Source organism: Argiope bruennichi, chromosome 3 (assembly GCF_947563725.1).
Source record: "Argiope bruennichi chromosome 3, qqArgBrue1.1, whole genome shotgun sequence".
In the NCBI taxonomy this organism is placed as follows: domain Eukaryota; kingdom Metazoa; phylum Arthropoda; class Arachnida; order Araneae; family Araneidae; genus Argiope; species Argiope bruennichi.
The window spans coordinates 23,889,232-23,904,530 of record NC_079153.1 but is presented as its reverse complement, the minus strand read 5'-3'; the positions used below and the strand labels follow the sequence as shown (position 1 = coordinate 23,904,530).

The following is a 15,299-nucleotide window of genomic DNA, read 5'->3' as shown; positions in this document are numbered from 1 at the left end:
AATTCTAAGTTGAAAAGTGCTCTAAATCAAGTAAAGAATTATATTTTGAGTCAATAAATGTATTTCTGAAAAAAAAAAGTTATTTTTTATATAATCCTTAGATGCTATCAGACATATTTAATATTCTTTCACAGATTCGAAAAAATTGTGCTTTTTTTTTTTTGCAAGTATTGGGAGTTTATTTCGTCAAAAAAAAGTGGCAAGAGGAGAGTTGAAAGGTGATGCATACATTTAGCAATTGGGTTAATTGATATTATTCATGGAATAACAAATGCTCTTCTTTTGATGTAGCCTCTAGCAAAATACAATAATCAAAATTATGGTCTTGGAATCCTGAGACGAATAGTAGCAAAAGATTCTAAGTACCACTAATATTTTAAACAAGCGCCGTGCAACTAAACCTGACCGACTTTGAAACTTTGAGTTTTATTGTTTCAGGCCAGTCAACAGGTGCATTAAGGAAAATGCATAATATTTTTAATATTAAATTTTCCTTTAAAATTTTTTTATAACAAATAATGTTAGTATTTTATGTTCAGCTAATATAATATTAGCTTTCAATAAACGTTTTGAGAACATGAATCTTGCAATAATATCCCTTCCCTTCTTTTGCTAATTAATAAACTCTGAAGCTTTTATCTTAAGAATTCTTGTATTATAATAAAGATATTGAGATAACTATATTTTAAATAAAAAAAAATCTGTTTAATTAAAGAATTTTTCCAGAATAATATATATATATATATATATATATAAATTCGTTTAAAAAAATAAATTATGCTTATAATAGCTTCAATCAATCGTAATAACATCACTTTATTGCAATAGTTTTTCTGAAGTATTTCACCATACCTAGAATTTTTATCATATATAAAAATAAAATGTGTGTCTATGGTAGTGTTTAACTTTATTACAATAATTCCAAGTAGATGTCGAAATTTAAATTTTGAATAAAATTCTGTTAGTTTGATTTTTGATTAGAATTAATTGCAAAAGAGTAAGCACAGTCTTAAAAAAGTGAACAAAGCACTTATTTCCTTAAGTATTGCTCCTAGACATAATATGTTGTCAATTACAAATTTCCATTAGATAAGATAAAAACTTGTATGAATATTCTTCGAATTCTATTGAGTTTAATAATAAAGAGTTCATTTTTTTTAAAAATGACCCTAAAGTGCCATTAAGTAAAATACTTGCTAACATTGAACTTGGCACATACAGTTTCTCGCTTTTATTTGCACAATTTGCAAATACATTATTTGACAAATTTATAGCTTTAGACAAATTTTCCACACACCTTTGACCTATGTTTGAATGAACCCTTTATTGAATATTTCAGGGATAAAACATATGTTGCAATAAGTAATTAAAGGGGGCAGAATCTCAAAATAATAATGCAACTCTTTTCAAACAATACATTAATTACAGTTTAAAGAAGTGGATCAAAATGAACATTTTCAATATTCAGGGTGTCCCCCAAAATGCAAAACAAGTGTTTATTTCCTTAATTATTGCAATGAGACATATACATTCAATTACAGAGTTATAACAAATAATTTTCATACATTTCCCAAATGTTTGAAAATATTTTGGCTCCTGCAGAAAATAATTATAAAATTTTTTACATAATTCTGATAGCGAAAAAAAGTGTCACTCAGTAAAATACTTTTCTTATATTATTTATAAGGACGGAACGTTTCATACTTCTGCCTGTAAAATCTGCTGAGATATTAAAAGGCAAATTTATTGACTTAGACCATTTTTTTGTATTTCTGAAAGATGCCTGAGAAGGCTTTTTAGTTTAGTGATAATATACATATCACAAAAGATTGTTAAAAGGGCAAAATCAGAAAATAAAAAATTTAAAGAGAATGCATTAATAGAAGTGCTTAAAAACTTGTTCAAAATTAATACCTTCAACATTTATACAAAGTTGTATCCTTTTAATAATTACATATATGTGATCAAGTTTCATCGCATGCGATATAAAAAGATACTTCTTGAGTAATCTACTGAGCATGCATTGCAAAATACAATTCATCCCTTAGTTCAAACATCGTGCTAATAAAAACTAACTGAATATATCAGTCTCTCTTCAGCATATTGTTGTGCAAAATAGAGTCACAAGTTTTTAAAGATTCACATCACATATTTACAAAAAATTACAACTGATTATGAACTGTTGTATGGAGAATGGATTTTTACTGCTCTAAAAGCAACTATTTTGAAGATTAATGCTACTATTTCGAGAAAACCAACATTCGCCAGTCCAAATTACATTTCTCAAAGAATAGGGATTTGATTTTACCAAAAGTAGGGTCCAATTGTAAAATGCCAAAAATCGATGGTGTAATTATCCATGTAATTGTAGTAATCAATAGATTCTAAGATTGATGCATAGGTGTCACATATTGCTTTGAAATATTATCTACAATGTCGATTTTGATATATTGAATTCTGAATTGAATATTTGTACACTTGCATGATGGTAACTTGAAATGTCAATTTGCATGTCACATGCATAATGCCTCATCCTTCTCATTCCTTTCAGGAAAAGTGAGAATTCTACAGTTTGTAATGATTAAACCAATCTGTGAAGAATGATGTTTATATAGTTCCAACAAGAGAAGAATTACAAACCACATGAATTGTCAGCATTTCCAAACATTCTTTGTTGATGAAATATGTCATTCTTTTAGAAACTACACAAATACATACAGAATATTTTATTTCCTTAATTCACCAAACATTCAGTTTCACTTCCCCTTTTCATAGTCAAACTGTAAATACTGACCAATCATTGTGAACAATATACATGATAATATTTCTTTTAAATCATGATGATCGGTTAATATGCTACAAGAAAAATATTGACATATGATAGTTTTCCTGCAATGAATAAATTTTCATTTCTGAAACAAAATTTATCATCCAAATTTGTGATCCTACTCTATAAATTTAAAATAGGTTTATCTCTGTATATTTTGTAGATAAAAACGTGAAAATATGTGTTAAGAAGAACATTTTACTAATTGATACTTTTATTCAGTGGGGCCTCTTTATATAAAAATTTAGTTTTTTATCATTCTTTACAGACGTCAAAGTGATATTATACAATTGCTCGCCTTATTTAATGAAGTGTATGTCTAAGTACAAAATTTAGGGAAATGAAAGCTTGCTACACTTTTGGGATACCCTACATATATGAAATTGCATTCTTCTAACATTACTTATAAATGCTAGCAGGAAATGTGATTATGTACAGCATAAATCATCAAAATTTCAAAATGTTATTAAAATATTTCATTAAATTTTTTTTCATTTTTTAGGAAAAATTAATATAGCACATATAATTGCAAGCAAAGAATTTTTCTTGTTCGGATTTTTTCTTAAGATTATCTCTACTTCTCTGAGATAATCTTAAATACTTAATTCCTGAAGTTCCTCATTTTTATTAAGTCAAAACTGTCAGCTAGTCTAAGTGAGCAACAGTATGCAGGAATAGCAAATTTTTTTCGTCAGAATGATAAACTAGACAAATATTTGATTAAGCTAGTTTTTATGTACTGATGAAATTTGCATTTCTAAAAAAAAAATCTTTCCATCTTAATTTGAGATAAGCCTTTTTCAAATTAGAACTAAGCATATTTGTAAATATTAAGCGTATTTGTAATATATATAAACATAAACTTTGTAAGTGTATAGATGAATGTAAGAAAAACTTTTTACTAATTGACTCTTTTATACTATAGGAGCCATATAAAAATCATTTTTAAAAATTTTTTACCATCAATTTTATGGAAGTCAAACATTTTGAAACTTTTAATCTGTTTTCATAGTGCTTGAAATTGAAGCAAATCAATGTATGGTTCCACAGTTCTGAAACACAAGAAGGCCTTTGAGTTTAATTTCTGAAAATTTGTCTACTATGGGTGTGTTATGCACTGTTTCTTTCATTATAACAACTCAAAGAGCTCAAATTATCTTAGACTTTATCGAGTATGGAACTTCCTCTCTGACAAAAAAAAAAACAGATTGAGGAATTATTTAAATATTTGTAACAAAATGATTGTTAATTATTCTATCCAAGAAATCCAGTTAACTCGGTTGTATGTGAGGATTTTTATTTGAGCTTCATTGGAAATATAAAATGTTAAAAGTTCTGCTTTAATTTTATGAGAATCGTTTTTAGCCTACAAAATGTGTTGGGGGGGGGCAACATAAAGAAGTTCAATATATAATTAAACTGAAAAGAATTCAAGATATAGATATTTTTTTGAACTGTAAAATGTGTGTGTGTTAAGATATTTGTTTTATAAAGTCATTTTTAAAAGTTTTGCAAGTTCACATTTTTTTTAAATTTTCATTCTTGAAATTTTTTTAAAAAATTCGCCCCTTCCCCCTTTTTTCCCCTGTATTGTTTATTTTATGGCATGATACGAAATTCCAATAAGCCAAAGATTTTTCTTTTATTCAATATGCTAAATTAAGGAACTTACTTAAACCATTCTAAGATATGAACAGAATGACCACCATGTCGACATGTTTGGCACCATGTCAGCCAATCTGAAAAATTTGATAGTTTCTTTCTATCTGAAATAAAATATTCAATAAAAATTTGTTTAAGATAAATCTAGAAAGAATTACATAAATTTTAAAACCATTTTTATATTATCTTTATAATTATGTTATTAAAATAAACAATTCTTGCTAGAGAAACAAATAGATTTCACAATAATATACATTTGAAAATTTGTAATTAAATTTATGAAAAAAATTAAGATTATCATTTTAACTATTTCAATAAACAATTACATAATAAAAGCTTGAGGGAAATTAAGAATGCTCCATACCTGATCCGGTATCTATCTGACGTTGCCAGTGTAAACCAGCAGGTGTACCCATATGGCACAAGCACAAGGAACAACGAGGCAGAGGCTTACGGCAGCCTGGACAGCAGGTTATCTATAAATTAACATACTTTACATTAAAATCATTTTTTAAATATTTAAACTATTAAATTTATGAGCATGATCATTACTGATCCAGGAGAAAAAAGTTAGAATTCAAAATCATTTTTCAAAATAAAACAAACTCATGGATTCCTTTTACTATTACTTTCAAAGAAATAAGAACAATGATTTTAAAACAATCAATAAATATTCTTAAGACCAAGATAAACGATATTGTCAATGTATTTAAAATATTTATTGCTTTATAGATATATAAATACTTATTTTAAAATTAACAACACTTAACTAGAATATAAGGTTTATAAAGCTACACTGAAAAGTGAAAACTTGAAAAAATATAAAATGAATACTTTATCAAGAGTAAAAAAAATAGACTGAAAAATTATAAAATCTTAAACTAGCCTAAGAGTTTTGAGGCCTCATTTATTTTATTTTTTTTTGCATTATTTTCTGTTTAATTTAAATTTATACTATCATTTAATTTATAAGAGTGTGTATTGGAATTCATTCAAATTAAATTTTCAGCATTTTTGTGTTGCAGTTCACTATTTGGTTCACAAATAAACAAGCACTAGCAAACTTTACATTAGAATACTTATATTGTGTTTAAAAGTAATTAAAATGGTAATTATAAAAGTTTTTAATTTTTATATAATAAATGTTGCTCTTGAAAGTGATCTGCATTTCGATAGTTTGTTATTTCAGTTTGTTTTAATATTTACTACTTTACACCGTTTATGTGTAAATTAAAAATATATGTCATGGGAGGAGACTCCTATATTTGCAATGTTTACAGATCCCCTCCAGGGCTTGATTCAAATTTGCACAAAAATGTCCAATGTCTATTTTGCAAAATTTTGATTTTTTTTAAAAAATGACAGTGACTAAAGCTGATTAGGTTACATATAAACCCTGAATCCACTTAAAATTCTTTAGTTAAGTTTAGTGAAAAATAAAGCTACTTACTTTCCTATTTGCAGATATAGGGGTTTGGGCATTTCTTGTTCCATCAGATGGCCGGTACGAGAAATAATTTGAAACAGACTTGCGACAAAAATTACAGCTTACAAAAACTTGTTGGGATGGTTTATGCACAAGAGTATTTTTATTGTACCAGTTGACATCAAACATTGCTCTAAAATATAATATAAATAAAAATTAAAATATTATTTTTATTAGTTGCAGTTCTGAATCATTTTTTAAAAGGGAATTTCTTAATTAGAAGACACAGAATAAAGAGTACATAGGTACAAAGAGTACCTACAGAGTATATTTCCTTTTTAAAATTCAGGAAACAACTATATCACACAAACTAATAAAGTAATATTTTTTCACTTATTTTGATTAACAATAATTGTAAAATAAAGTCATAGATAGATTTTAGTTTCTCCATTAACTTTCAAACTATAAATGGAAAATTCTATTCTTAGCCATGATTATGAATAATTTTTATCCTACTTTTGTATTAATTTCTCATTTGAAAAATAAAACATTTTTAGCAAGCATATAAACAAAGTTTCAGACTGTGTATCAAGTTCTTCAATCATAAATAATTTTGATAAAAATTACCAATCAAATGCCATATTTATTTTAGAAATATGAAGAACAATACTTTTTATTGGTTTTAATTTTCTGAAATAAATACGAATATTTCTCACTGCATTTTATTAAAATATTATGAAACATGAAATAAATTTATTTCCTGCACACAATGTTTATTTGATTTCAGTAAAAAAATTTAAATTATATATTTTTTAAACATTTGTACCTTATACTTTAACAATATTAAGCTAACATGCAACTAGATAAATATTTTGTAAATAGAATTTTTGATAGAATTTTTATAAATTCAAGAAAGACTTAAACAATCTCCTTTTTATTATAATATTGTATGTAAAAAAGTAACTGTACATTAGTATCTTTCCTTAATTATTTTTAATTTTGCTTATTCAAACAATATAAGATTACACATCTTTCTTTAGAATTCATTACTACATAATTTGTACTAACATAGTTCATACATTTTAAAATTTTTATTAAACTCTTCATGGGTAGGAAAAAGTTCATAAACAATTCTGCTACAAAAAAATATACTAAATCAATCAAATCAACAAACACAAAAATTCAATACAAAATTTATAATTTGCAAGTGGATGAAAATGAACACCCTTGCTTCTATAAGATAAAGTAAAATATATAATGTTCAAAAATATCAAAAACATTTAAAGCTGAAAGAAAGATTATGGCAAAGCAATAAATGTAAAAACAAGGAAAAGCTACAGATTCTGAAATTATTTACTCTCTTTCTTGGAAATATTTCTGTCTAATTAATTAATTTCTTTGAGTATTCATTTTAATTGCTTCCATACTGATCCAGTCAATTCAAAGGATAGAAAATTTGAAATAAGTTGGTGAGCAGAAAAATTTTGGATGATATATCTTGGATGGAATATGATAAATACGAAAATAAATAATCTCAGAAACATAATATTAATAATAAACATATATGATTCTAAATATAATAAATAAAATTCATTAAACATAAATAATATAATCCAACGAAGTTCATCTTACCGCTGTTTCCATAGCATCCAAGTATCTAGAAGGTCTCTGTAACTAGCTACCCAAGCTTTAGCACGAGGATCTTTACATACTTGACTGGGAAGAGTATGTAACACAATTAAGCTCGCTGTTTGGACATCTCCAGTAGTATCCACATATCTTTCAATTAATGATAAGCCATCATTGGTTAATCCTGAAATATTGAAGTTATATTTTGAGTTTCATGTTATATAATTTCTTTAGTAGGCGGCTAATTATGTTAAAAAAAAAGTTATTACCAGTTAACAAAATGCCATCCAAATTTCCGGTTTCAGTCATCTTTTTTCTTAAACCTTCTAAGAAATCTACAAGCTGTTATAAATTTGTAAATAAATGAGGAAATGCAAATCCATAAAAATCATAAATACATAGTAATATGTATGAAAGAAATAATTAAAAAAAAGTAATTAAATCCTTAATCATATATGCATTTAAAACAATTAGTAAAATCAAAGGAGAAATCTCTCAACCTAATCCCTACAACGATTCTGGTAATTTTTATTCAATACGAAAACACATGGCTCCTAGGTACATCACAAATTGCCATTTATTCCTTGCAACCCTTCATTTTTGAGAGAAATTGAAATAAACATTTCTTTGCAGTATATTTTCTACAGAGAAAAGGACAGATAAAGACATGATTTATAAACACTTTACTGATTTTGCTATTTTTATTTCAGGTGAAAACTCATGACCCTTAGATTTGTTATTAATGTCGCATCACACTATTGCAATCTATTTTCGAAAGAAAATTTTAAAAAAACACATGTTTATTGCACATTCTCGAGGGTGAAAAATTTGGCAGAATTTCCCAGAAACTATCATTGTACTGAATTTGCCAATTTTTTTCTTTCTTTTCAATAATTATGCAACGAATGATCCCTTATATTCTATCACTTTCCATTTTCAAGAGATATAGCAAAATTAAACATCATTAACAGAAGCTCACAGCATAAATAATTCATCTGATTTTACTACTTTGTTAAAACAGCTAATCATTCAGAATGCTATGTTTATTCTGCAAATATAATTTAAAATAAAACATGTTTTTGTTATTTTAAGATTATAGCTCATTAGAATTAGTTGATATGACTAATTTAACACTATTCGATCAATGAAGTTGAATATGGCTTTAATTTAAAATGATATTTTGAAACATTTAGAATTTGGGTGAATCACTTAATACAGTCTGGAATTTCAAAAATATTTTAATGATAAGCATTATTTACCTTTCTGTCATTTAGATATAGACATGCAAAAGCCATACGATCTTGAACTGCAATCTGTTGTTCATTCTGAAAAACAAAGGTTACAAGATTGAACACTTATATTTGTAGAGAATAGTTCATTTATAATATTCGAAAGAGAGATCTGAATATGATAGAATAACTGGGTTACATTAAACAGAAAGGAATTTATAAGTTAAATTTTAAAGTGTTTGCTTTATTGTAGCACTTACATAAATAATTGCTAAATAATATTCTGCAAGCAAATATAACTTGAAATTCATAGTTAATAAAAATTTGCTAACTAAGCTTTCATAAAATAAATTTAGTTACATTCATGAAAAAAGAATAAATTTATTCAAAAATATTTTAAAAACATATTTGCATTAATACAATTTAAATATTTTGGTTTTAATTATTTTCTACTTGTTGATCTTTAATTTTTAACACATTATTATAAATATTTTGTCTGATGGATTACAGAATTAAGATTTAATAACGTTAAATGATTAACTCATAATTAAATTTTAAAATATTAAAATTATATAACACATTGCCGATGATACCACAACCAAATGTACAAAGTTTGGAAAATATAGTACTTAAAAAAGTGAGAAAAATCCAAAACAAAATTATAAAAAAAATTAAACAAGCCAAATTAAATAAAAAAAAAAAAAAAAAAACATTTACAAACACACTATATGCTTCCCTCCCCCACCAACCAATAACGAAAGTAATTTATGCTACATATTGATGCCACGGAATTTAAAAACCCTTTTTTTTTGTTTATTTATTTAAATGAATGAGAAACAGAGAAAAGGGGCTACTGAAAACAGTAATTAATATCCCAAATGAAATGGCCTGTAAACCTCTTTTGTACAATAATAAAAATATGTCTTAATTTTATCTCCAATGGATTTAATTTGGAATTGATACTTGATTTAATAAAAATCGCTTCATTTCATTATGAATAGCTTCAGATGTTATATGTCTCATTCAAATTTTAATTTCAAAATTAATTGCAAGTTTCAGAATGTTGAATTTAGCTATTTGATGTGTGTTTGAAACAAGGAATTAGGGGAGATAAACAAAAATGTTATTAAAAGATGTTAACGCTTCGCTGTCGCTCTTTGTTAAAAAATGGCAACAATGCGATGACTTGGTTCCAGCGATAAAATTTATTGCAACCCTACTGACATGGGATCAGCTATTAGAACAGTTTTGTATTGAATCGTTGCGGGGTCGGTTTAAACCTCGATCAAATAAAAAGTTGCCTTTCAAATTGTCCTTGATTTTAAATAAGATTACAGTCCTCTTATTAAAAAATTGAAATGAACCAGCTGACATTTATGGTAAATTCGTACCATAAAATTTGGTCCGTCGAGCTGGAGTTTGAATTTTCATTAAGTTTCGATTTGAATAGTAAATAATAACGGAGAAAGACATTACTTCGTTAAATAGGGCACATTTTGGAATCAAGGCGCAAGTAACTAGACTATTAACGTCAATAAAGGATCAACAGTAAGAGGATGTTGAAATAGAAGAAATTGAAGTCAAGTTAGATAGAGTGTGTAAATTAAATCAACACTTTGAACTTTTAAGACAAGAATACTACAAAATTGTGAAAAAAAGATGAAGATTTAGTGGAAATTGAAAATAGTTTCGCGGATATCGAACTCGGAGATCCTAAAATTGGAGGTAAGCTTGAAAAAACTTTTTAATAATTGCATGCATGAAAATGGCAATGCAAAAATTAATAAATCTAATGATGTTAATATCAAGCTGCCAGAAATCCCATTGCCAAAATTTACATGTAATTTTGAGGAATGGAACATTTTTAAAGCTCAATTTCATTTGTTAATTTCTTCTAATAAACAACTTTCAGAGTCGCAAAAGCTTTATTATCTACAGTCATGTTTAGTTGGAAGTGCGGCTCGGATGATATTGAATGACGATACATTTCATTCCTTATTGAAAACTTTGGAAGATAGATTTGATAATAAAAGACTTATTGTTAATACTCACATTAATGAAATATTCTCGATTGAAAAGTCGCAATGAAAGTGTCAGAGATTTAAGATCATTAGTTGATCAATTACGTAAACATTTACGAGCTCTAAAATTTTTGGATTTAGATTTGGATAAAGAATCACGTAAACAATTTAAAATGACTTTGACGTCAAATGAGCTAACTGATTGGGATACCTTTATAACATTTATTGAAAAAAGATGTCAAATTTTAGAAAATTTGCAAAGTAATATCGCTCAACCACCAAAATCGAAATTTATTTCCCAAAGTTCTAAACCATGTAATTTAGTAGCAAAAGTAAATGACACTTCATCAAAGTGTCCTGTTTGTCGTCTACCAGCAAATCATCCTATCTATAAATGCAAAAGTTTTCTTGCTTTAAATGCTGTGGAACGTTTTAATATGGTTAAAAAACTCTTCCTCCATGTGTTGTGCTTAAAACCAGGTCGCCAATCTAAGTATTTGTGTAACATCTGCAATGGTAAGCATAATTATCTCTTGCACAGACTTCGATCGGAGGAGAAAATATTACTCTTTCCTTCAGAGCCGAAAACTGATTTATCCCTAACAGAGGTGACCTTGGCCGATTCACAGCATACTTCCTCTGCCAGCTTGCTTATAAAAAATAAAAGCTTTCTACTTCCAAACGCAATAGTACTTATTCAGAATATTTATGGTCACTTCTCGAGAGCAACAGTAATACTTAATAGTGCTTTTCAGGCGAACTTTGTAAAAAAGCAGTTTGCTGACAACGCGAATTTACAAAAACAAAAAATAAATACATCGGTTACTGGATTGGGAGGAATATTCTACTTCGATTGAATATGAGATTGTTGCTAATATAGCCAATTGTAATGGATCTTTCTTTTTGTCACAATCCTTTTTTTGTAATAGATAAAATTACGGATATGGTGCCGGCAACAAATTTTAATTTAGAGAATTTAGAAATTCCACAGGTTATGCTTGGGGATCCGGAATTTACACGGAGTTCCAAAATTGATGCCCTTTTGGGTGCTGAACCCCCTCTTTGAAATTGTTAAGGGTGAACAAATACGTTCATCTCTAAATTCTTTAATATTTCAAAATACTGTATTTGGTTATGTCGCTGGTGGCTCTGTAAATACAAACAATTAGGAGCCATGTACTAATTTATGTAGTTTAGTTTCTCGAAATGAGAATATAGAAAAAGAAATCGAAAAATTCTTGTTAGTGGAAAATATTAGTGAAGAAAACACTATTCTTAGTAGTGAAGAAGAGTTTTGCGAGACGCATTTTAAAGAAACCCACACTAGAAATAAGGATGGTCGATTTGTAATTAAAATGCCGATGAAAGAATGTTTGTTGGGTGATTCTAAATCTTTAGCTAACGTTAGACTTAACCAAACAGTTAAGCGATTGCATAAGAATCCAATGATGCAAAATTTATATAAGGAGTTTACTGCAAAATATGAAAGTTTGGGTCATATGGAAAAAGTGAATAATGACTTCTGTGAAAGATCTTAATAGCTAGATTTAGGACTTATAAATACGCATTTACGGCAGATATTAAAAATATGTACCGTCAAATATTAATTGATGAATCACAAAAAAATCTGCTAAAAATATTATGGAAGGATAATTTGAATGAGTTTCCAACTACGTACCGTCTTAACACTATCATTTACGGCACAAAATCGGCCCTATTCTTAGCCATTCGTTGTTTGAAGCAACTCGCTTTGGATAAAGCGAAAAAATTTCTGTTAGCTTTGCAAGTTACACTAACAGATGTGTATATGGATGATTTTGTCACGTGTGCTGCTTAAGGCAGTTAATACAAATGCTGCAAACTTGTGGCATGAAACTTCATAAATGGACTGCAAATTCATCTGAACTCGTAAATAATAGCTCTGAGGAAACTAACCAATAATATTTTCTCGTTGATCGACATTCTTCGGTAAAAGCTTTGGGTTTGAATTGGCAACCTAAAGAAGATTATTTTCTTTTTAAGGTAGACTTAAAGATTAAGCCTTTCTACATTAAAAGAGACGTGTTATCAGTTATAGCTCGTTTGTATAATCCATTAGGTCCCGCTGGTCCTTTTATCACAACGGCCAAAATTTTTATGCAAAAATTATGGATCCAACATTTGAACTGGGAAGAAACTCTCCCTCAGTCAATTCAGCCAGAATGGTCGCATTTTGTGACATCTTTGAAAGTCATCGAAAATCTCAAAATTCATAGATATATCTTGACAGAATATTATGAAAGAATTGTTATAATAGGTTATGCTGATGTTTCTGAAGCTGCTTTCGGAGCGGTAGTTTATATGAAGTCTCTTATGGAAGATGGCACAGCTGTCAATAAATTTATTGCCAATAAATCAAGGGTCGCCTCCATTAAAGTAATTTCGGTCCCCCGTTTGTTGTTGTCAGCGAATCTCCTTCTCTAGCAGTTGATGGAAAGAATTAATCTGTCTTCAGATTGAAGCAATCTGTTACAAGATTCAACAATTGCACTTGCCTGTATAAATCACAATCAAACATTAATTTATCTTCTGTAAACAATACTTCCTTTCTTGAAGGACTTTTTAGCCATAAGTAATGATTATTCAAAATTAATTTGTGTATTTAGTTTTCTTTGCAGGTTTTTATTTAATGTTAAGAATAAAACGAAAATAACAGGCCCAATCACAAATAAGAGCAAAAAGGAAATTAATAGAGATTATTCAAGTAAGTGAAGTTTATAAAGGGATAAAGACTCTAAAAAACGGAGAAACTTTGAAGAAGGGTCCTATAACTCACTTAAATGCTTTTTTAGATGCGGACTTGTTAAGAGTAGGTGATAGATTGGTTCATGCAGATGTTAGTTATAATCATAAACATCAGATAATACTGCCTAAAAAGCACAAAATTACCACACTAATTTTCCAGTATTATCACTTAAAGAACTTTCACGCAGGACCTCAATCATTATTACATTTTGTTCGGCAAACGTTTTGGCAAATTGGAGGCAAAAATATCGCGATAAAGGTTGTGTGCAACTGTATAACTGGTTTTAGATGCAAACCTACTACCTTAGACCAATTAATGGGGAATTTACCTCCAGAGCGAGTAAATCCCAACCCTGTATTTTCTAACACAGGTGTAGACTTTTGCGGTCCATTTTTCATAAGGTACAAAAATCAAAGAAAGGGTAATTTACATAAGGTGTATGTAGCTGTTTTCGTTTGCTTAGTTACTAAGGCTATACATCTTGAGATAGTTTTTGACCTGACATCACAAGCATTTATTGCTTGCCTGAAAAAATTCTTCTCTTTAGTGATAATAGTAAAAACCTTTATAGAAGCCAATTAAGAATTGAAAAAACTCGCTTCACTTGTTAATTTTCCTGATGAAAATTTATCCAGGTTTTTGGCAATGGAAAATATCTCCTGGAAATTTCTCCCCCCTCGGGCCTCTAATTGCGGAGGATTCTGGGAGTCTGCGGTTAAGTCCTTCAAGCATCATCTAAAAAGAATTGTTGCTGACGCAAAATTATTTTATGAGGAATTTTTAACTGTTGTTACTCTAGTAGAAGACATCCTAAACTCAAGACCTATCTCACCTTTATCTTCTGATGCTTCGAACTTAGAACCATTAACTCCAGGCAAATTTTTAATAGGCAGGCCCATAAATTCTATCCCAGAGCCTTCGATAATAAATGAACTATACAGTAAACTAACCCGTTAGTAAAGACTTAAAAAAAAAAAAAAAAAAAAAAAAAAGGAACAAATTTGGAAATGCTGGTCGATTGACATTCTAAATCATTTGCAAGACCTAAAAAAATGGCAGTTTTCAAAATATAATATTAAGGAAAATGATATGGTTTAACTAAAGGAGGATAACCTCCCACCTTTTAAATGGTGTCGGAAGAATAAGCCAAGTTATTCCCGGCCAGGACGGCAAAGTTCGTGTTGAAATAATTGTCATAACTAAAAATCGTCATTTTAAAAGACCAATCTCTAAAATTTGCCTCCTACCCATTCAAACTTACTTTTCTAATCTGTACATAAAATTCTGTATATTGTTCTGCACATATTCAAATGTTTATTTTCTATTTTTACATATTTAATTGAACATTTACGGTTCATAATTATTTATATTTCTATGTATTTTTTGATATATATATTTTCATGTTTGAATTCGGAAAAAAAATATTTTGTTGTATATTGCTGATTATAACTTTGAATCTTAAATTGTAACTCCTGTTGCATAAACACGCAACGGGGGCGGAATGTTACCACTTCGTTGGCGCTCTTTGTTAAAAAATAGCAACCATGCGCTGCCTTGACTTCGGCGATAAAATTTATTGTAACCCTACTGACATGGAATCAGCTATTAGAACAGTTTTGTATTGAATCGTTGAGGACTCGATTGAACCTCGATCAAATAAAAAGTTGGCTTTCGATTTGTCGTTTGATTTTAAATAAGATTACAGTCCACTTATTAAAAA

The 15,299-nt window shown here is 28.3% G+C and overlaps 1 protein-coding gene across 1 annotated transcript in view; it reads right to left on the bottom strand.

The window, feature by feature from the left end:
• The window catches only part of LOC129963894 (GATOR complex protein MIOS-like), a 39,421-nt gene that overhangs the window by 845 nt on the left and 23,277 nt on the right, over positions 1-15,299 (bottom strand). Inside the window, exons 21-26 of the mRNA XM_056078483.1 lie at positions 8,804-8,869; positions 7,814-7,886; positions 7,548-7,728; positions 5,940-6,108; positions 4,854-4,965; positions 4,500-4,593 (exon numbers count right to left, since the gene is read on the bottom strand). Coding sequence (XP_055934458.1) covers positions 4,500-4,593; positions 4,854-4,965; positions 5,940-6,108; positions 7,548-7,728; positions 7,814-7,886; positions 8,804-8,869 — 695 coding nt within the window. The remainder of the gene's footprint in view (positions 1-4,499; positions 4,594-4,853; positions 4,966-5,939; positions 6,109-7,547; positions 7,729-7,813; positions 7,887-8,803; positions 8,870-15,299) is intronic.